Here is a 24,723-nt window from a genome sequence, read left to right on the forward strand (position 1 = left end):
TTAAATTATGAGAATACTGCAGCCAGGGGCACATTTTCCCTTGGAAAAATTTGACAAGCCAAAAAAAAGGTTTCAACCAAAATTAAGGGGATTTCGTCCCACGAAAAAAAATGACAAGCACAAAAAAGTCTTCACTTTCGAAGGGGGGGGGGCACACTTCTGTTTTAACAGCATTTTAATTTTGTTACATTACTAATTTTAATTTTGCCTCTCCAAGGGGGGAGGGGGCACAGGCTCGCTGTGCCTCCCCCCCCCCCCCTCTGGATCCGCCAGTGACTGCAGCGATAATTAGTTATTCCAAGGCCCTATAGTACGATTATACTTGAGATTTAAAAAAAAAGCAGGATGAGGATGACAGAAGGTGAAGAATGCAGAAATTAGAATAAAGATATGAGAGAGATGATTGTAAAGGAAATGGAAAGAGGCTTGAGTTATAGTAACAACGACAAAAATTAAGTGGCATGAAGATAAAATGATAACATTGAAATGAAGGATGAGAGTATTTTGAAAAGAATGGAGAAATGGCCGAATAAGACATAAATGGAGGAAGAATATGATGGAATATTGGAATGAAGATAAAGATTAGAGGGCAGGTGAAGAGAAAACATGGCTTCAAGGAGCCCCTCCAAAAAAATGGAAAAAAAATCCCAAGGCCCTCCTCTTGTTCTAGCAAATAATTTGGAAAAAAAGAAAAAAAAAAGCCCTTCGCGACGAGCTCCCTCGCTTCCGTTTACATATTTTCCAACATGTTTCATTCTTGTACTCCCACCTCATAACCCCCTCCCCCATCAGTGAAACTATTGAATGCTAACATGAAATACAAACAGGGAAAGAATCGAAGCTTGTTGAATGTGGAAAGATGAAAGAAGAAAAGCAAGATGAAGAGAGAAAATGATGGTGATGCGAGATATGAAGGTAATGAGGGAAAATGTGAAAGGAGTGTTATTTCTTTAAAGAATGAAATGAACGAAAAAAAAAATTTGATTGAACGGCGACGGAATGAGTAAATAAAGTAAGAATATGGGGGAAAGGGAATCGAGCGTATTGTATAGTTAGTGAGAAGTATAAGAGATACAATTCATATAAAGAGAGATAAAGAAAATTACATGAATAGAGTTGCGAAGTGACACGTTCACAATCGTCTATTTCGGTCTCGGGATAAACAAGAGGGGGCGCTTTCCAAACGAGAGCCAGAGGAATCATATCTCCAAGACGAGCTGCATGAAGAAGGGAAAAAAAAATAGGATTGACAATTAACAGTACTAGCAAAAATACGCTTCAGTAATCGCTCGTATGATGCTCTGGAGCGATATTCCAGCACACGAGTATTCAAATGCTTTTTTTAAGTGCGAAAACGTAGATGCATGTCTTGCTGAACTTAAGAAAATTTAGCGGGGGGGGGGGGGGGTGGCGCGAATTACATTCAATGTGAGTTCTATTTTTTTCTTCTATTATGACATTTTCCCAATGTGCCAAGTTTACATGACTTTTACTCCGGCGAAAATTGCTCTGATGGAAAATCTGCACATTAAGCGAAACATAAAACCTAACCTCCAAAAATCTAATCTGAATCTTTACATTATTCTGAACCAGAAACTTTATTTCAATCTTTACATTCATTAGTCCTGTATCTTCTGAGCTATTAAGACGGAGCAATAGACCAGTTCGTAGTTACTTCATGGACAATTTTGGTCAAATGACCTTTCATTTCTTTCATTATGATAGGCAGATTTCAAAGCAAGATATTACGTAAGCTTGCCTTACATAGCAGGATGAAAAAATTGAATAGACCAGGTGACTAGAATCCCGGACTAGAATAGCACACCAATGAACACTTTATGAAGGTATTTGTTGCATTCCTACTTTGAATGCATATATCATAGCATGTTGCACAATGTAGGCCTACTTGGCAAACTGTGAAATACCCGTCGTTCGTGGACGCATTGTTGTGTTTTGTGGATGTAAATGAAAACCACAATTCAAAAGAATATATGAATAATCAAGACATCAAGGTTGGTGCTTATCTCATTAGATTTTAAACCACCATGTCACTTTTAGTACAAATGACCTTCCTCTGATCATGCGTAGAATCTTTTGTTCATGCGCAGAAAGGAACTACGAACTGGAGAGCTGCGTCACCGGTGCGGGACTCGAAACTTATAAATAGAAAGAAAGAAAGGCATAACAGGTATGATCGTGAATTGCACATTAAAGCTGAAACCATTGTCCTTTATAAATGGATCCTTATATAGGTATAGACATGATAGATGGATGGCAAAACTTTAATTCGCACTTGTTTCATTTTCCATCTTGGTATAATTATCACAGCCATAACTTCACGGTTGTGATGAATTTCATATTTTATTGCGAATTCCTGATCTGGTAATAAGATCTTAAAGAGTTAAACCCGGAGACAATCTTACCGTTTGTCCAAACATCAAATCAAATAGAAACTGATAAAACGAAACAAAATTTACCTTATGAAAGCAATAATGTGTTAAAAGTCAAATATTCATCCACGAAATTATATATAAGACAGCAACAAAACCCTATAAATTGGTAATAAGGAAAACGGGAAAGAAGAAAAACGTGAAAAAGGAGGGAGAAATTGAGATGGAACGTATAAAATAATAATAATAATAATAAAAAGGGTCCAGCCACGGGCTAGATCGACCAAGGTGGAAGAAGAAGAAGAAGAAGAAGGAGAGGAAGAAGAAGAAAAACGAAGAAGAAAAAAGGTAAAAAAAGAAGAAGGAAAAGAAGAAGACGAAGAAGAATAAGTAGTGAAGAAAAAGATTGAAGGATGAGAAGAAGAAGAAAAAAATAAATAAGGAAAAAGAAGAAGACGAAGAAGCATAGTAGTAGAAAAAGAAAGAAAAAGAAGGTATAAAAGAAGAAGAAAAAGAAAGAAGAAGAAAAAGAATGAAAAGAAAAAGACGAAGAAGTATAGTAGTAGAAGAAAAAGAAGAAAGAAGAAGAAGAAGGTAAAGAAGAAGAAAAAGAAGGAAAAGAAGGAGAAGAAAGAATTAAAGAATAAGAAGGTGCATGGAGGAAGAATAATGTAATGGGAAATCTCTGTGGTCTTAATTCACTTAGATTTTTTTTCCCTTAAAACCATGCATTTTACATTAAAAAAACCGCAACAATATATATCATTAATAAACCGCCCCTTCAAATACACAAATTGAGTCCCCCCCCCATCATTACGTCTTTCATGTCTAAATTCGAATCATTTTTTATTTTGATAATCTCTCATCAGTTAGCGTAACGAGCCCAACACATTGAGGTGGGAATCATACCGCATATGGACCGACATTTTTAAGTTTTCCTGAGCTAGCGAAGTAAGCGAGAATAAATTTTATCCTTTTTAAAATGAAAATCTAATTTAGTGAATTGTAATAGACTTTGACATTATTTTTTTCTCCTTTTTTTTTCTTCATATTCTTATTTATTATTTTTTTTGGGGGTGGCATGGGGTCGTTAAAATTTTTGAAGCCCCCTATCTTTATCCCAGCGCTTAGGCGTGATCGTATTTTTTCTTCTCATTCCATACGATTTACAACTCTTTCCCCTTATGTCTGGGCATTTCGAAACTGACTGTAAATTGCAAGCTATTTCCCCCTTCGAGTGGTGTACACATAACGAACGCTCGGACCTATCACCGTACGAAAAGGCATGTAAACACGACATATTTCATCGCATCCTGGTATACGTGCATCAATACTTTTGTATCTGAAATAATGATGTCCAATGACGATCTGAACATCTGCATACTATGAATTTCAACGAGATATGTATTTGCATTTCTTACGACTAACTAGGTTATTTTTCGCGGAATGGCAAAGCGCCGTTTTAGGCTCAAGTTAAAATGCACGATTGGAGTTCTTGAGTTTTGTTAGCGGAATTTGATATGTTCTGATTTTCAGTATATATGATTAACACATTAGGTAATTTATTTGAACAAAAAATAGCATAAACATGAAAGCAGAGCTTGGATGACAAGACAAAGAATAGCACGTATATGATTAATGCACTGTGTGACATGTATCCTTCTAATGATAGTAGAATGGTTATTACTTTTTGTGAATAAAAAAAATATCCGTGCTTATAAGACATGTAAGAGAAATAGCATTCTGTCCAGCAAAAATATTTAAAAAGTCCGGATATTATGAATGTTATGCATTTTACACTACCCAAATATCATTTCATATTTCATGATATTTCAAGTATATTCCCACAATAACAGATTAAAAATTGGAATGCTTCACATTGCAAAATCTCTATAACGGCAATGTATACACATTACAAACCTAACTCAAGTTTAGCAACTGGAATGAAGAAATTAATTTTTGAACAGAGGAGGAAACCTTTAAAACACATCGCATGTTGATAAGATTCTCCAAATGAAATTACACAACAAAACACAAAGAACGGGTGGTATGATATATTTGGGGGCGTCGTGATCCAGTGGTTACAAATCTCGTCTTTCATTGACAGGGACATAGGTTCGAATCCCAGCCATGGCGTGTTTTCCTTCAGCAAGAAATTTATCCACATTGCGTTGCACTCAACCCAGGTGAGGTGAATGGGTACCCGGCAGGATCAATTCTCTGAATGCACCAAGCGCCTTTAGCAGCTGGAGCTACAGCCGGGGTATTATAGGGCGCAAATGAATAGGAAACTAGATAATCGGCGCCTCATAAATGCTATATATCATTATAATCCATTAAAACGCATTACGGCGGGGGGATCTCCCCTATTGCAGCAGCTTTTCAAGCACAGGCAAAACGAAAGGAACAGAACACGAAAGTAATCAGACAAAAAAAAATGAATCGTATAAGAAAAGAGAGGTTCAAGTCGTGCTCGACTTGTTAATTATTCGACTGAAAATTTGATATGATATTCAGATTCTGCCTCCTCTACCATAATAACCTGGAGCCATCGCCTAAAGTAGCACCTATTAGCCATGATCTCACGATAATGCAATTTAGGAAAATGAATAGAATACATTTTCAGAAAAATAGGTTTTCCAAGTTTCCTGTTACAATTTTCCTCTTTTATTTTCCTCGTGTTTCAAATATGCAGAACTTAAAGCAAGGTCAAGGAATCGGTAGATGATCTGGGTGAATCGAATCAAAGTGAAAGCAATTGGTATTTCCTTTGGTAAAATAACATATTTGAATCATTTTCGATTAAAATAATAATGGATTTGACGACGTGGAATTAATGTCATAGCATTCCTGTTGTTTCTTTATACCATGCCGGTGAATGGAACGAAACCTACTTAACTTATGTTACACTGAAATGATAAGTGTAAAAGTTCAAGAACATTCCTTGATATACGAACAGCGGTTAAATGAAGAGAACTTAATTTGTTGTGACCCCGTCTCCTAAGCTTCCGCCATTTTTTCTGTATATCTCTACAGATATAATACGGCTAAATATTTTAGGCATATATATATTTCAAATGCCGGCTTCATTTTGAAGAGTTTGGTTAAAAAAGGGGTTAGGTCCAGTTTAGACCATTCCGAGAAAAATCTTTTTTTTTAATTCTCCCATATTGCAATATTCTTATGCGAAACTAAATTTTTATGATACCATATCATGTGAACATAAAAGAAAATTTTCTGTCTTCATATTTTTTAAATATTCTTCCCCCCCCCCCAAAAAAAAAAAGAAAAAAATGTGCACCTAACCCCTTTTGCAACCAAAGTGAAATGGACCTAACCCCTTTTGAAAAAAAAAGTGATTTTTCTTCTTTGCCATTTTTGATTTGATGATTAGGACCTCCTTGCCTGAAGCACAAAATGTTCAAATAATGGAATTTCACGTGTTCAGGGAGGAATGAAACGTCATTTCACATGACAATGACGAGAAAATCAAAATATTTCATATTTCATACAATAAAATACAAAAGAAATAGTGAGTGAGTGATGTCATCAGTTCCCTCATTTGCATACTGACTGAGATGTGCATATAACTGTTTTGTGAAATGAAGCAAAACTTTAAAATGTCATTACTTTCTTATTTTACATCCGATTTTGATGAAATTTTCAGTGTTATGCTTGTTGAATTTTTCTCTTTTTATTCAAATCAAGTTTTTGTTGGAGTGGACTTGTCCTTTAATTAAATCCAAGCAGTGGTGGATCAAGGAGGGGGGGGGGGCACGCCCGGCCCGGCCCGACCCCCCCCCCTTGAGAATAATAGCCAAAATTTTACGTGGGACAAAATAACCTTCATTTTTCAGTAAAAACCTTTTTTCAATGCCCCCCTTAGAAAATCCTGGATCCCCTGAATACAGCTATACACTTTTCATTTTCTTTTTATTGATTTTAATGAAGGAAAACCAATAAATTATATTAAAATGAACAAAAAAATAATTGAAACGTAATCGAAAACCGCTTATAAAATGTTGATAAAGCAACTCATCATTCTCCCATCTCTGAAATCAGGACAAAATACGCTGGTAGAAAATTTCTCGTCAAGGGGAAGTTTACCCTGACAAAAATTAAATTGTAAAAAAATAGCAAAAAGTGTAAAGTAAATATTGGTGAAGGTTTGAGGAAAATCCATCAAAGATTTTTTAAAAAAAATGATTTTTTTCTTCTTTTAAACCAATACTGGTCTTCTTTATTAGTGTGTAGAATATGTACTTGTTTTTATTTGTAGTGTTATATGCGAGCAGCTTCCCCACATATCGTTTGGTAAAACAATAACGGATTATCCTTTCTATGAAAGAAAAAAAGAAAAAAAATCATAATTTATTAGAATTTATGAGAAGGTACAAACAATACCTTCAGTTTATCAACAGACAAGTTATTTCATACCCGATCCTTAAAGAAAAAAAAAAGTTTAGTCATCATGAATCGTTAAGAAATTGAAATGTTTGCATTTTATATTTAGGCCTACATAGCATGGGACAGCTGCTCGTATACGAAGTCACAAATCCTAAACTTCATTCTAATAACTTAAACGGATTTTCCTCAAACATTCACCAATCTTTTTATTGTTTTTTTTCCGTAGAGACTTTTCTCTAGAAAAACACCCAGAAAAGTTCCTGCAACAATGTCTCGAGAAAAACTGCTTTATTAAATTGTATAAAATTACAGAAAATCTGTATATGGGGTATGAAACCTTATGACTTTCCAGTTAATACCTCCTTTTTTTAAATAGACCTTTTCTGTTAAATTGCAGAAAATTGCCTGTTATATTACAATTTATAGAATGATTCTATATTTTTTTTCTGTAAGATCTTCTTTTTTAAAATGACAGTGAAAGATTTCTAGAATAGAAATAAAAATATTTTGTCTTTCACTACAATTATCATTAAACTTCTAGATCCTCATTCGTGACATTCCAATAACAGGTATAACAGAAACAAATATCATTAATATAATGCTGATTTTTAAATATTGCCTTTATAATAAGAAGTTTCAAACCCAAGAATCCATGCATTGTTAATCTATTTTTCTTTATCTAAAGGTTGTGCATTATCTGCGAGGAAACTTTCGTAATCAGTGGTCTTCATATAGGCGTACATCCGCTTGAGAAAATAAACGGGGGGAAATAAATAAAACGGCGAAAATTCCCAAAAGACAAATATTCGTGTTAAATTTGTTGAAATAAAATGTCTTCGTATTTCTTTCACTTTTTCTTTAACAAAGGGTGGGTGGGTATGCTAATAAAGGGAAGTTCGTAAGAAATATTAATATAGTGTGGGGAGATGGGTAATACAAGAAGGGAAGTTTTGTGAGAATTATGTTGAATACTTATGATAGTGTGGAAGATTAATATGCCCAAAAGTACCCTATCGGAAAGTACCAAACAATATAGGTACAAGGTGGATCATAAAATATGACATGTTGTGATTGGGAATGTGGTTGCATCATGTCTGTTTGTGTAATCACGCTATCCGAGGCAGTTCGATAAACTGGCCAAGGGTTATCTTTTTAAGTTTGTTGTTCTCATAATCATCATAATCATTACCATTAATATAATAATACTAATTATTATTATTACGATATTTGTAGGGCGCTTAATACAGGTGTTTCCAAGCGCTCAGTTATCTGCCTATCAACTATAAATAAACGGGGTAAATAAAAATGTAGTCTTAATAAATAAAAAAAAACGAAACGCAACTAAGATGTGCACCTCCATAACCATCATCATTATCATTGGTATTATTATTATTACTATACCATAACATTATTAACTGAGATGTGATCATAGACTTGTACGTCCTATCAACACTGGCCCTCGTCATTCTCAAACCCTGTATCGTGTGGATATTTTTTTTCAGACACATTGAATGAATGCATTACAATGATGTATTATGTCCTTGGCTATTCCGTTATTTTCCTACCGCTGATGGTATTGATCATGATCATCCGGGCGCTCAATGAACAAAATGGAAACTGGTATCGGGGATTTCCCTCTCATTTTGACCGCGTGACCTCGTGGCGTTATTTTTCCACTGCATGGTTGAGCGCGGCAGCATCCAACGGAAGATACTTACCCCCTAAAACGAAAGATGCGGATTAAGCGGTATGACAGAGGGGTAAAGATGTGGGAATTTCCACCAGATTGAGCACCCTGTATCTCCCATCGAATGAATTTCATCATTGAGCTCATTTTCGGATTTTCACCTTCAGATGGTATAAATACAGGTGAATATGCTGGATACCCAACAGTGTTTCACTTAATACTAATCCATTGGTATATTTTGATCAACTTGAGGCGCATCATCTAAATCTGAGTGTAGATACCAGAGACTTCGTACAACCCCTGAGCCATTGATCATTAGCCAAACTCTGCTTTTGAGTAACATTCCTCGGTCGTTTGATACAAATTTAAGCTAGTTTTCAGATAATTCATCCTAAGGATGACAATGATTACAGTGGTAAGTAGACAGCTTTACATTTTTGTAGAATTTCGTAAACAGACTCAAAGTAAGTGGCAAAGCGAGACCAGGGACTTCATGGGGGGGGGGGGGTCAAACCTGTTTATTTCCAATTCGTCTAATGCCAATTCGTCCAATTGCTAACTCGTCTATATACTATCATTTGGTCTACCATCAGTTCGTCCACTCAACACATGGTCTACTTCCATTTAGTCTAATGCAATTCCGTCTAATAACCAGTTGATCCAATTGCCATTTAGTCCATACCATTTGGTCTAATTGGACTAAGTGTAAAATATTGTGCAAAATGAATAAAAATGAAATGGATATTAGACCAACTGGTTATGAGACGAAATGGTGATTAGACGAAGTAATGATTGGACCAAATGGTTGTTAGACGAAATGTTGATGGACGGAATGGCATTAGATTAAATGAAAGTAGACCATGTGATGAGTGGACGAGTTGGCAGCAGACGAATTGGTAATTTACCGTCAAACCGACAGTTGATACTGATAATTGGCCCTATTTCAGAAAGAGGGGCTTTCCTCTTAATTTGGCAGTGTATTTGTCATTTTTTTTTCAACTGACACTCGTTGGTTTCTCCATTTTTTTGCTCGATAGTGACTTGTTGACCGACCTGCGCAGATATCACAATTTATCTGGTCAGAGCAGATGAGAGTGAATGTCTGTCATGCTGTCTGTCTTTCCAGTACTAGTAATCAGTATAGTAGGCCTATACCGCGCAAAAGCTTCAATTTTGCTGGCGACGAGCGTCTTCTGTATAGGGGTTGAATTCTTCATTAAAGTTTATGTATACATGTAACTATATGGGCAATATTTTATGAACAAAATTATAATAGCGAGAATATAGTTTATTCCATACTTTTGGGAATATAATATAAATAGTAAATATGTATTGTCAAAAATATATAAAGGAAGAATAAGCGTACAGTAGTAAACAACACTTTCACTCTCCTCTCCCGCATCTTATATACACTGTAAAAAATTCGGAATCAGTAGTTAACACTTGATGTATTTAAGTAGAATTTACAATCTGTAATTATTTTTGTTTTTTTAAGTAGTTTTAACTTGTCTTTTAATTTACTTGATTTACTTGATTTATTTGGGTTCAATATACATTTAAGAAAATTCACGTATTGCCAGCTTGATTTGATTGAGAAAATCTAACTCAATTAGGCAAAGATGATTATTACTTATAAAATCATTTTGAATGTACTTATATTTTCCAATTAACGCCTTATTTAAATAATGCATGCATATTCATTAGAACAAGTAAATGTTTTTTTTATAACTGTCATATCTATTTGTGTTTGAAATTGTTTTGGATAAGGGTGTGGTAACTATTTTATTCTTTTGTTGAATCAAAGAAAGAGCAACATTAAATAGTCATTTAGCAGAAAATTTCAGATTTCTTTTAAGGTTTTCGGAAAATGCTTATATTATTCTCACTGTTTTATTTGTAAGAATTATCAGATCGCGTATAAATATCAATGTCAGTACCTATACAATCATGTACAGGTAAGTGAAAATGCACAAAGTCTAATATTTGGATAAAAGATGTCTAAGATGAAAATAATGCCACCAAAAGTTAGACGATGGGGGAGCGGACTTTTGAATCACGAAAGTCCACTCCCCCATTTGATTTTTTCAAATATTTTAGTGATTGTTTTACTTAATTAAAATTAGGTTATTGTAACTTGATTTTCTTGAGTAAAATGGATGCAAAGAAAATAAGTAAATTTTACTTAAAACTGCCAAACTCATAAATACTTTAAAAATTAAGGCAATTTTTTGCCACAATGTTATTGAGTAATTTTAACTATTTTTTTTAGTACCAGAGTAAATCATTGTATACATTGTGAAAAAAATGTACGGTGTTTTTTAATCAAATGAAGCAGCTCTGAAGAGAAAATCATATACTCAACACTTTTTGTTCTTCGGGCCTTAGGGAAGAACGTCATGAAGGACGTAGGGTGTGACGTAGATGAAATACTCAACTGAAATTGAGAACTATGTATGAGATCACTTCAAGCACGCCATCTTTATTAAAATGATTAGCTTACTAATTTAATACCGACTTGGACTTATTCAACTCTAACGCAAATGTTGACAGTTACCGTTTCATTTAAAAACGTTTTACCATGATATATTTCACTATTATTTTTATTTCAATGTAATGATATTCATGAAGAGGTTTTGTTAAAATCTAATAGAATGGTAACCTTTTTAATTATGGTTTTTTATTGGCGGGAAGAGTTAAAATGAAATCGGTAGATATGATAAAGCGACAAGAAAGTCGATTACCCCTATTTTTACCCAAATCAGTGCGTTGGTCGTAGCCGCGTAAAAAGGGCGGCAAAACTTGAGTTTTGATCACCAGGATATTAATACTGCTTATCATGATAATTGAAAAAAAGTATTTAAAAATAACTTGTTTACGTATCACACGTTCTTATTATTATTATTATCATAAGTAGTAGTAGTAGTAGTAGTATATCATTGTTATGATTATCATTATTATTATTATTATTATATCATTCTACCGATGTATACATAATGTTTGACTCATAATGATAAAGTTTTTTTTATAATGATAATAGAGATAACATATCGAATAGTAGTATAACACCATCATAATGCTAAAACAATAACAGCAATAATAGTGAAATGAATAGATCATGTACAATACAAATCAATTGAAATCTTGAATGATAATGATGATAATAATAATAATACTAATAACAGTAGGTACCAAGTAATAATGAAAACAGCATGTCAAATTAATGATAATGATAAAAAATTATGAAATATTGATAACGGTATAAATGAATTTGATCGAATGAAATGACAAAACCAAAGGTATCCATTACCCCCCCCCCAAAAAAAAAAAAAGATTAATGATAATAATAGTAATAATCGTTATTACAATAAATAGATCAATAAATAAATAAATAAATTTATTTATTAATTGATTTATTGATTGATTGATAAGTTAGTTAGTTAATGAATGAATTAATTTATTTATTTATTTATTTATCTATTTATTTATCTATTTATTTGTAGATTTGTTTACAGGCCAAGTCAACCTCAGAAAAATGTTGATTTTAATCAATAAAAAAAAAAAAAAAAAAAAGCTAATTGATTAATAAAACAAGACCCAAGCATCGCCGTTGCTGGTATCTACTGTTTCTATAGGCCTACTCGTGTTGTTTATGTATGAGCTCTATATTCAAATAATTGTATAACCATCATTTTGTTACAAACATTCATTTTTACTTGATGATCTTATTAATAACAGATAATCTAATTTACCCAAATCCACAGCGAAACGTGTTCCTCGTCATCATGTCGTGTCTGCACATTCAAACAGCCTTCTCAATCCCTTTTCAACCGCCATCAGACGGGACGGGACTGTCTGGTCTCCCCGACGTACCGGGGAAGGCTTGCCTCGCAGACGATCTTGAAGAACGTGTTCGTCGGCAACAGGACGCACACTCATTGTTCCCGTACCAGAAAGTCTATGCCGTCCAGAGCTTCAATTATTCCTCACCAGACGTTTCCAGTGATGCCCTTCCCGCCCTCGATTGCCCCATGGGAACAAAAGGTAACCCTTTTGGCATTTTCATTCCATTTCATTTTTTCATTTATTCCACCTTCATGTGTAAAAACAATTAAAAAAATATATACATGTAAGGTGTGGACCCCTTAAAAAGCAGAGGGTTCATCACCAGGGGCCCGAACGACATTAAAATTATGTTAAAATTAAGAAATGTAGCATGATTTCAGTTCTTATATGGAATAGTCTGATACGCGATTACCATTAACTGACCGTTTCGCGGGTCGGAGGTATAAGGCATAAACCCACATTGATACTTTGATATAATGACATAATTTACATTCATTTATCTCACAGTATAAGAGATCTTTGAAAAAAAAATACAACATTCAAATGTGTTATAGAGGAGAAAAAAAGAACAACAGAATAATGAAGGCTTGAAAATATCGGACAAAAACTAAGAAAGTTATATGCATGTTTGAAAATTCAAATGATGACACAGCCGTCTACTGTGGTCTAATGGTCAAGGCACCTGCATTATATTCACGGCAGAGAAGGTTTGCGGCCTCACCATTTAAAAAAAAATGGAAGAGAGCGACGTTTACCACTATTCTCCTACTTTTTATCCCTTTTTAATTGTTTTTTCTTCGATTTTGTTAAAACTTTCATCTTAGCTGGGTTCTTTTATAATTAATGTTATATATATATTTTTTTAAACAACTTTCAATTAGAGATGGATTCGCCTGACATGGGCGATTTTGGTTTGCTAAGTCATTCGTAATATCTTCTTTATTTTCTTCTATAGTTATGAAACAAGTAGGTGCAAAAGGGAGGGGTATGCATTTTGAAGATAGATTATAACCAGTTTATTGCACGGTAGAAGACCATACGTCATTATTGGTCGTCATCGTCAATGCCCGCCCTCCTAAAAACACAAAAGGGCAATAAACCTATTAGTTAAGATTTTATATTTTTGGCGGCATTCAAAATAATGCACCATTTTCTTTCCCTTTCAACGATCCAACTCTCGAGTCACTAACCTGACAATGTATATATTCTAAGTCGATTGATATACCGCAGTTTACCCTTTCACTATGTTAATTAGCTTTGATAATATCAGTTAGTATCACTAATTGCCGTAGTTGTCTGCAGGTTTCTCCCACAATCGCAATAAGATCGTCTTAATGCGAATTTTCTACTTATTTTAATGTTTAATAGCCGTTGAAATTCCATCGTTTGCACCTTGATTCAGTGTAAAGGAAACGTTTGAAATAGTCTGTGATGAGAAATTAATTCAATTAGAAATGTCGTGTTCGTCCTCCGCACTTCACGTTTGCACACGTACACTAAAAACTATTGGATAAGAGTGCTCCATGAGGCTAATTATGTGTCAAGCCAACATTGGGCATTTCTTTGGGGCACTGTGATGAAAATTTTGTCCATTCTAAAGTAATTGCTACTTATTTTTCTAACCGTACTGGACAATATGCTTCCCGCATTGGGTAGAATAATACCCCAAATTGGTTGGACACATAATTACCCTCGTGTTGGTTAAACTTTTACCCAATATTTCTTTTACAGTGTATACAATTCGTTTTGGTAAAAAGAGTATCATAGTTTTATTATACTTCTCACTGTCACAACTTGCGTCACGATACAAACGGTGGTCTTAATCGTGGATTAATCGTAGTGATGTTATCAGATCGTATCAAATCGTATCAGATCAGTCGTGGCAATCGTATTGATCGTAGAAAACAAATGAATGGTTCAACAATTTTCGTGATCAGTTGCGGAAGGCCAATCGGAAGGCCAGTCTATGGACCCCTACGAAAAACAGCATTTGCTGATAGGGTGTTCCTTCACACGAGTGGTAAAAAAATAAATAAAAATAAAATCGTTGCTTTCGTGTACGATCGCACGGCAGTGGGAACTATAGGTATCAAAGAGCTGATATTCTGAACCAATTCCATTTTTCTCGGGAAAAGTTTTGCAACTAGCCAATTTTTTTTGTACTCGTATGGTTTTATCATGTTTATTGTATAATTTATTTTAATGACAAAAGTCAAGGGTGATATGAACATGTGCGTTTTTGTCGTTTGATTTCATTTGTTTGTTAATACTGCGTGCGTTATGAAAATTACCATATTCACCGAATTGTGGAAGGATATATCGAGGAGCTGAGTTTTGGATAAAATGGATTATTTAGGAACTTTGTGAAAAAGAAAATAAATCCTAGTGAAGGCAATAGTTAACTAAACAATCAATTTTGTCTTAATTATATATGGCAAATTGGACTTGCATACACTGTAAAAAATGATGTGCTAATTTAGCACTCAAGGTGCTTGTATAGTGATTGCACTACGAGTGCTGATTTTCTAGTTCAAATTTAAACTAGACAATCAGCACTCGTAGTGCAGTCACTATACAAGCACTGTAAGTGCTAAATTAGCACATCATTTTTTACAGTGTAGCGCCAAATCCACTCTGTACACTGTAAAAACTGTGTTGTTAAAACTGACACCAGTGGGTGTTAATAGAGGACCACACCCTCTGGTGTTAAAATTACACCCTAGAGATTGAATATAACACCAAAGAGTGTACATGTAACAACCAAAGGTGTTGCAATAACACCTATAGGTGCTAAACTAACACTGTCAATTTAACACCGGTGTAAAATAACTGGTGTGGTCCTCTATGTACACCGGTTAACACCGCATTTTTTGCTGTGTAGAGAGCTCATATGAAAGAATTGCATAGAAACGAAAATTCAATGAAAATTAAGAATTAGAATTCAATACAATCGTTTCAAGAAAGTCCCTGTTATGTCATTCGATTTTTTGAGTGGTGGCTGGTAGAAACAATCCTCAACATCTTATAACACTTTGTAGAAAACATGAGAAATGAGACACAACTGAAAAAAAGAAGCAGAGCTTGTAGAAAATTTACTGCCTCTGAGATTAAATACAATTTCCTACACTGCAAGAACTCTGGTGTTGATTTAACACCAGCCCAGAATCTATATATGTCCACACCAGAGAAGTGTTAAACAAAACCAGTTTCGTTTTGGTCTAACTCCAGAAAGGTGTTTATACAACATCAATTATAGTATTAAAACAGCATCGGTTTGATTCCAAACTGGTGTTGTTTCAATACTTTTCTGGTGTGGACATAATATAGATTCCGGGCTGATGTTAAATCAACACCGGAGTTTTTGCAGTGTATAGTCAAAATAAGATTGTATATTTAAAATTATTGACCATTATACATTGCCTTAAAAAAAAAGAAAATAAGAGCATCAATTTAAGAATACAAAGTGAAGTAGTACTACAAGTGCCGTGAACAATAAATGACCATTCAAACGTTCACAATATTCGTCATTATATTACGTAAAGAAAATCGTATTTTGTTATGGCAAGTCGGGAAGGACTTCAATTTTTCTGTAAATTTCATTACATCGCATTCAAATCGGGAGCCAACGCCCCAAAATAATTAATCACATGATTAGGATTATACATGTATTGTCATTATGCAGACCGAATTAAAAAAAAATATCGGTGGCTAATTTAAATGAGAGCTCTTTAGGTCCTTTCGTTGTCATTCCGTTTTCGTTCACTTTGAAAAACGGAAACGCCCAAATAACAATGTGTTTAATTCACTTATAGGTTAATAGATATTACGTAAGTGTGCTTACGACTAAAAAACAGTTGAAGCTGTATGCCATATTGAGGACTCAGAAATCGTCCTTCTTCAATAAAGTCTGAAGTAGATATGCATTTCAAGCACGTGTAGAACCACTGGATGCAAGATAGTTTGCAGAGATTTAAAAATGGTCACTCTCCCAGGGAAAGAAATATAAAGGACTGCAGTAAACACGTAGGATTCTGAGTATAGGGTAGGGATTCTTAGTATCTAAATCTGTATGTATATTGAATCTAAACTTAATTCAAAAGTTGTTTCCGACGTTTAATGTGAATCTTAATCTGAAATCGACTCATTGGTGTACAGATGAGAGGGGCAGGGGCTTGGGCCAAGCCCCCCTCCAAACAAGCCCCCCTCCAAAAAACTAACTGAAATGCCTTATTCTTTAATAATCATTGCTTCTTTTAATTTGATTTAAAATTGAATTCGAATGCGAATTTGCATCTCAATTCAATATTGACTTTTCAATTTAAACATACATTTATAAGTTGTGCTTTAATCGGTATGTGGGCATTACAATCTGTCACACAAGAGATACCTTTACCTAACATGCTTAAGTCTTATTCATTTCTATTATTTTTATCGTTTTCATTTAAATTTGATTTGAATTTGAATTTGGTTTTGAATATGAATTTGAATTTGAACTTGCATTTGAATTTGATTTTGAAATTGATATTTGACCGTGCCCTTGTTCCTGTGTTTTTTAATCGGTATTATAGAAACTGACATCACCAGAGATGTCTCAACCGACTCAACGTGTCCGTTCACATACGTCACCTGTTACGACCCTGATCGCATACCAGCTCGTCTAACGGTGGCCCAGTGCGGCGGCTCCTCGTGTATTGATCCGTATAAGAACGAAGAAGATCCGGAACTTTCTTGCCAGCCAGTGTACTATAACATCAAGGTCCTGAGGAGGAAGAGCTGTAAGAATGGCATGTTTCATTATGAGGTAGGTCAAGCAAAATGATGTCCAGCATGTCCAGTGGCACCAACGGTAAATTGCCAATTCGTCTACTGCCAACTCGTCCACTCACTACATTGTCTACCATATCTTAGTCAATAATGCCATTCCGTTCATCAACATTTCGTCTTACGACCTTTTGGTCCAACTACCATTTGATCCAACTATCACTTCATCTAATCACCATTTCGTTTATGACAATTTTGTCTCATAACCAGATGGTGCAAAATCCACTTTATTTTCATTCATTTTGCACAATTAACACTTAGTCCAATTAGACCAAATGGCATATGGACTAAATGGCTATTGGACCAACTGCTTATTAGACAAAATGGTGGGAGGACGAATTGGCAATTAGACCATGTGGAAAGTGGACGAACTGATGATAGACCAAATGATAGTAGACGAGTTGGCAATTGGACTAATTGGCAGTAGACCAATTGGAAATAAACCACACCAACAGATTTGACCTTATAGATGAAAAATTATACAAGCTTGAAAAAATATTAACTCCCCCCCCCGAAAATCCTTTAAAAAGGGGAAGCTTGTTTGAATCTGGCAACATCAGGTTTTTTTCTGTTGTTTTCATCTGTCCAAAGTTTTGTGCATTTGTATGAGAATCTTTAGAATAGATATTGGGTATGAGAAGAAGAAGAAGAAGAAGAGTTTTTATATTTATTTATTCGTTTTGTTTACCCAGGGTAACCCCATCAGTGGACTAAGCATTGTTGATCTTGGGGGCCATGCAACAAGTAAAAAATACATAATAATAAGAGTTAAAAACAATGAACAAATAAACAATGAAGAAGAATATATTCACAAAGACAACCGACAAAATCAAAGTAAAGAGGAAATAATAAAAAAAAGGAAAGGAAAAGGGGGGGGGGAAGAAAGAAATAAAGAAAGAGAAAAAAACACGAAACCATTTGAAAAACTTAGTCAGATGTATTGGCATCAGCTTATGAAATGTATTCTCATAATATGATTGTTTGGGTAAGGACACGTGAACTAGCGCCCATTTTTGCATAACACGCAATTTTACTACAGTATGACCGGTCATGGATTCGTAGTGATATAACAAAAAAAAAACAATTATTATTTAAAGCAATATAGAAACGATTTTAGCTCAATTCCCGGGATGGTAAGATGCTATCATTTGCATTTGAAAGCAAATGATTCAACAAATTAATAGGACTTTACGTTGATGATTGCTCAATATTTTCGACAATCATTCAACGAGTATCGAGCTTATCGAGCTTATGGAAAACAAATTACTCAAAATCTAAACGTGCTTTTTTGTTATTTTGCACTTTTTGGCAGTAAGGACTCTCATCCCCCTTTTCAGGTTTTTGCTATGATTTTACTTTAACAATGCTAATATAGCCTGATTAAAAAAGCATCACTCGTCAATGGTTCTTCTTGAATGAGTGTCTATTCCAATAAAAGGTATATTATTAATTTTAATTTTCATCCTTTTTTAATTCAAAGTAATGCTTTTGTACAAAAAATAGACGCGTGGCAAGAGGAGTTAAAAAAATAAAACAAAGACAAACACACACATAGTTACCAAGAATGCGAATAGCATTTTCATTTATTTGAATGTGGAAAAAGAGCATTGACACTCTAAAAAATATTGGGTAAAAATGCTCCATGAGGGTAATTATGTGTCCAACCAACATTGGGCATTTCTTTTGGGCATATTTTATTTATCCAGTGTGATGAAAATGTTGCCCATTCTAAAGTAATTGCTGCTTATTTTTTAACCTTACTGGACAATACGCTTCCCGCATTGGGTAAAATACTGCCCACAATTGGTTGGAAACATAATTACCCTCGTGCTGGTTAAAATTTTACCCAATATTTTTTTTTACAGTGCAGGTGCCTAAGACCACTCGGCCACGGCACCTCTACAATACTGTAATGATATTAATTACTCAATTTTGATCGAAGTGTATTAAAAACCTTTTCGGATTTAACTCTGCAACTGAATATTTCTTTTACATGAATACAAGTACATTATGTTAACTAATATCGATCTTAAATTATTATTTTTTTACTGATTTATAGGAACAAGATGAGCGGATTCCAGTTGCGTGTGCTTGCATGAGACAAGAGGCTGCTAAGTTATAAACGAATCTTCGGACAAAGCTCACAAACAGTGATAAACACTAGGAGGCTTCCTCATTACTTCAAACGAATTTATTATTTGGTTTGGAAGAATTATTGATACAGCATCTAGGAATGGAATCGGACTGATCTTCCTATATTATACACAGAATGAATACTCTGCATGGATGTTCAATTTCAAAAACAATTCATCGTAAATGGTGAAGGAATAATAAAATGCTATAATAGTAGTATGTATATATATATATATATATATTTCATGTTTTCCAATGTTAGTCAAATTTTAGTTGTATATTTCGATAGATGTGTCTTTTTATTCAGTCGTATATTCATATTGTTGAAGGAATGATATATATTCTAATCGCAATATATTCATGTTAATATAAAATAACATTTCTCTCATGATGAGAAATTTGTGTGTAGAAATGTATTGAAAATCTATATATTTATAGTTTAAATAAGAGGAACATTTCTCTATTATTGTGCATATTTTACGCACTTTTACTTCAGTCAAGGTAGTGTGGCTCAATATAGTATCCACTATGTGGATTGGTTTTGGTTTTATTCTCTTCATACAATTTCTTTACATTTAAGGAATAACATTTATTTCTTACCTTCTAGTATCAGATGTTTATGACTCATTTCATGCGTGAATGAATTTTTGCCTCTATGTAAAAGGGATTTTCCCGCTTTTCGAATCACATGCAATGAACGATAATGGCCCATATACATGTATTCATAAGTTGTCTTATTTCATAGAGAAGATTGATTATATGTTACCCAGACATTTTGTCAACAATAGGGAAAATTTCCCCTTCCCCAGGCAATAGATAATAGAAACGGTCATACAATTAAACATATTTTAGATATCCACGTATACTGTCGTCCACTGACAAAAGAAAGCAACTTTGATTTTGTTTCTTCTTCAAAATTTACCCTTTTTTTATTTGGGATATTTTCTGTATGCTCTAAATGGTGCCAAAGAAATTGAAGTCGCTTAGCCCCTGATTTCTGTAATATAGACGTTTCAAAAGCAAATAAATCCATACCTTTCCGAATAAAACAATGACACATTTTCTCTTCTACTATAAGTAAATAAGCATGCTGAGACACTCACTCCACGTGCACAGAGTCGCTCAGTTTTGCTATCACTGACAAAAGGAAGCGACTCTTTGGAAAATAATCGTTCAAGCGTTCTGGGAAGCATTTCATCAACATTTTTGTCCGTCAAGTTGTTAGATCTGATATCTTTCCTTTATCATGATTGGCCGAGAAGTACTGTTACTATGGTAACTGTCTAATAAAACAGTCCTTTCTTGAAACACTCCCCCGATCATTCATCTACAAAGGTTCCAAGGCATTTTTTCCGGTGAGAATTGCTCCAATAGAAAATCTGCACGTTTTGCCAAACAAAACCTAACCTCCAACCCTAATCGTTATCTTTACATTATTCTGACCCCCCCCCCAAAAAAAAAAACTCTATTACAACACTAACTCTAACCCTATGTCCTCTGAGATATGAAGATATTAGAGCAAATGTCGTGCAAAATCGTGTCTAGGGTTGCTTCAGCATGTCCGTTTTAATGCTATTTTCTTATTTTGCAGTACTAAATTAAAACTTAATCTTTTTAATCATTTTACCCACTCCCCACCTTTCTTTTCTTTATCTTTTTTTATGCATGGTTTTCTTTTAATAATGAACCTTATTCTCTTTTTACTTATATGGTGACTGTAAAACACTATAAAGTTGTTTGATTAGAATGCTTTGGGAGTACGAGTGTATATAGTAACTTCGATGATTTCCCTTTATTCAATAACAGACAATAATTTTGATACGATTTCATAATCCCTGATGACTTAACGTACTTTATAATAATGGTAGTTCGACTAATATTTCATAATTCTAAGAAAATGTGTAATCAAATGTCTTTCCAACTATATAGTATTATATCTAGCTGTTATACAGCAATCAATATTTACAGAATGTGTGCATTGTTATCAGGTTGTTTAGGACGTGTTCATGAAAGTCTACATCTTATTATTGATCTATTTTTGAGTTTATTTGTAAATGTTTGCTACCAATAATAGTAAGTCTACATCTTATTATTGTTCTATTATTGAATTTATTTGTAAATGTTTGCTACCAATAATATTAAGTCTACATCTTATTATTGTTCTATTATTGAGTTTATTTGTAAATGTTTGCTACCAATAATATTAAGTCTACATCTTATTATTGTTCTATTATTGAGTTTATTTGTAAATGTTTGCTACCAATAATATTAAGCAAGATTAGCAATAAACATGACAAGAATACTGAAAGGAATGATTCGTGTTGTTTTTATTATTCTTACATTACACATACCATGCAGGTCCCAGACGGATTTGAACCTCCAAAAATGTACAATTAAGTAATGTATGTTCAATGTTTATATACATCACTCACACATACACGCATAATCACACTCACACACACCCACACAAAGTCACCCTCGCACATGCGTACATACACACCCTCACTTACAAAATGTCATATGAAAAATTGGATAACGCAACTGCATGGTATGTCACCGGAAAGTTTAGTGAAAATCAAATTTTGCGAAAAATACTTAACTTTTTATTTAAAAAAAAAAAAAAACCTTCCCCCAAAAGACATTATAGAGTTCATTGTCCACAATACGCATTTACTTGCCTACGTATACCAAAGCGTACTTTTATGAATTACGCATAACGACGAAACGAACACAAAAATGCCGTCACAGGCTAGAAATATTCCTGTGCCCCAGAATTTTCGTCACAGATGACGACAAATACGTCATCAAAGATACTCGAATATTAAAACTAATGATTTAAACCACTAACTCTTAAGTTGATATAGAAATATCAAGTTTGGTAGAAGTGAATTACCTTTGAGGCTTTTCACTAGCCCCTAGACGGAACGAGATACGTGGGCTTGAAATCCCCGTCGCGGCTTTCCCCCATATTTGCAATTCACAGTAAGATATCAGAGACGCCCAAAGGCTGTGAAACAAATTTTGAGCAAAAATGACATTTGTGGTTTATAATACGTTAGTTGTTTATGCTCAATTTAAAAACAAATAACGAGATAAGAATGTTCATCTGTAAAATTGTATTCCATTTATATTACTTTGTATCATGTTTGAATGGAAAATACGAGACCGCGGTCCTGTAGCACATAGTATATAGGCTTTGCCGGGGGCAGGGGGCAACCACCCTATAGGTTTCAATTAGTGAAATAGGGGAGAACAGGGATCAGAAAAAATAATAATTATTACATGTCAACGAAATAAGTGAAAATCGTTTCAGCTTTAAAAAAAAGACAAAATATGATAGAGCATATTGATATCCTCTCCCATTTCAATAAATAAATGAAAGTAAACCCGATTATTTTGTTATGTTTTGAAGCTTGAATGTAAAGAAGTTTTTTTTTCACATAAAGTTTTCACCGATTCTCATACTCAAAGCGTAATTTAAATGAGAGAGAGAGTGTGTGTGTGCTATATATTTTAGTGCCACGGAGTCAACCCTGCTTAAATTCTGATTTGCGTAATACAGGCAAGGCTATACAAGAAGGCGTTCCATTCGTTTTAACTCCACATCATCTATATACTGTATAAATCTGATTAGAGCGACATTATTCAAATTGTCTCATTTAGGCTAAAATTGAACACTCAAACTGAAACACATTCCCTCTCGTGATAATGATAATTATGTAGCATTTATGAGGCGCCGATTATCTAGTTGCCTATTCAATGGCGCCCTATATCATACGGAGTCACCCCCCCCCAACATACACACCATGGGCGTAATAATATCCCCATCCCCTTAACAAATGAGGGGACTGATATGGCATATCGATCAAAAGTTATAAATAGATGCGAGAAAGCAAAGCGAACAAGAAAAGAATCATATCCATTTTTATGCTGCATAAAAATACAAATTTGGGATATATTTTGACACAAAATTTAGAAATTAGTTTGCATAAAATATGTCCCTCTTTGTCCTTCCCGTCCTTTTTTCCTTCTTCTTTATTCTTGTCGTCAAAGATTGGGGGTATGGCTCTTTAAGCCCCCCCCCCCCCCATACACGCCATTGACACTCACACCCTCTCATAGAGGGATGCGTGATAGTCCTATCCAGGGCCATGATTACTTGCTTGAAAGTTTAACATGTTTGAGATGGAGAGAGATTCCATTGTCTCAAAAACGTTCTTAGTTCCCTTTAGAACCAACATCTAATGGACAGCAGTTGTGTAGGTGTTAAGATGGTTATATTGAGTGATATGAAAATGTAAATGAGTTTCCTATTTAATGTTGCCACTATCAGGTATAACAAAAATAAGTGTAATGCGTTCAGTGATACGCTTTCACGTAAAAGTCAGGATTAATTCTGGTAACCAGCGACCTCCTCCGCTAACCATAAGGTATTAATACCCTGGCTTTCGAAGTGGAAATGGTATTTTACGCACTAACTTCATAAGTCATTTTTTTCGGATATAATTATAGTACGTAGTATTCCCTGGATTTTCAATGCAAAGCCATTAATTCTATATTTGTGAAGTCCTCTCATAAACAAATTATTCAACAAAACTCATGTCCGATGCGAATTTAGAGATGATGTAATATATACCATCCGAGCGTAGAAAATTCAGAGGCCGTGAATCTAGAAGGGGGGCCTGGGGAGGGCTTCAGCTTCCATTTTTCCCAATAAAATGACAAAGAGGGTTTGTGACATCAAATTGTCCTGTCGGGCAATCGCTCAACCCGATCATTCGAGAAAAGGGCACCCTAAATTTCTAAATGGTTGGGTCTAGTTTTAACTGTCGCTTTGTCATGTTTGTGAAAATTATCAGTCAATTACACGAAAGTCCTGGTCCAATTTACCATTAGTTTAATGAAAATAATAAACAAACAAACAAACAAAGACGTAGAGTGGACCTGACTTTTCGTGAATTTAGGGGAGCGATCATTTTCTCAAATGATCAAGTTATGCGATTGCCCGACCAGACGCGATAACCTGATGTAATGGCACAAGCCCCCCTAAAAAAAAAAGGAGAAAAAAAACACAAACAAACAAAGCAAAACGTTAAATATTACAATATGATTGTGTTTTTTATTGAAAGTCAGCCCCCACAACTTTCAAAAACGTTCCGCGGCATCTTTCATTGGGTGTACTGTATTGAAATAATGGGTCCAATTTACCCCCGAAAAAGAAGCTTTGTTCATTACTTTTCTGTAAGAGAGTGAAGCGACCGATCACTAATATATTTCTTTCAACAGTGGATCATAATATGGAGCAGTTATTATGAAAACAACATTTTGAGAGTGGACGGATAACCCTTGATCCCTTCATCCCTTTACAGTTTGTAAATTGGGAGATTATATGTATGCCTACACGTTATTAACACAATTATGACGTCTCGATAAAGGCACATA

At 34.4% G+C, this 24,723-nt stretch overlaps 1 protein-coding gene across 1 annotated transcript; it reads left to right on the forward strand.

The window, feature by feature from the left end:
• The first annotated feature begins 8,549 nt into the window (after nt 1-8,549).
• LOC129280459 (interleukin 17-like protein) lies at nt 8,550-20,729 on the forward strand. Its single transcript, XM_054916479.2, has 4 exons — nt 8,550-8,899; nt 12,246-12,525; nt 16,896-17,128; nt 19,208-20,729. The coding sequence occupies exons 1-4, from the start codon at nt 8,882-8,884 to the stop codon at nt 19,268-19,270; spliced, it is 594 nt and encodes a 197-aa protein (XP_054772454.2). The 5' UTR covers nt 8,550-8,881; the 3' UTR covers nt 19,271-20,729.
• Nucleotides 20,730-24,723: the final 3,994 nt, after the last annotated feature.

The sequence above is a fragment of the Lytechinus pictus genome, chromosome 17, assembly GCF_037042905.1.
Source record: "Lytechinus pictus isolate F3 Inbred chromosome 17, Lp3.0, whole genome shotgun sequence".
Lineage (NCBI taxonomy): Eukaryota > Metazoa > Echinodermata > Echinoidea > Temnopleuroida > Toxopneustidae > Lytechinus > Lytechinus pictus.

Coding starts and splice junctions, on each gene's coding strand:
- LOC129280459 (XM_054916479.2), top strand. Junction 12,526..16,895: donor TTGCCCCATGGGAACAAAAG/GTAACCCTTTTG, acceptor TCGGTATTATAG/AAACTGACATCACCAGAGAT. Junction 17,129..19,207: donor ATGGCATGTTTCATTATGAG/GTAGGTCAAGCA, acceptor ACTGATTTATAG/GAACAAGATGAGCGGATTCC.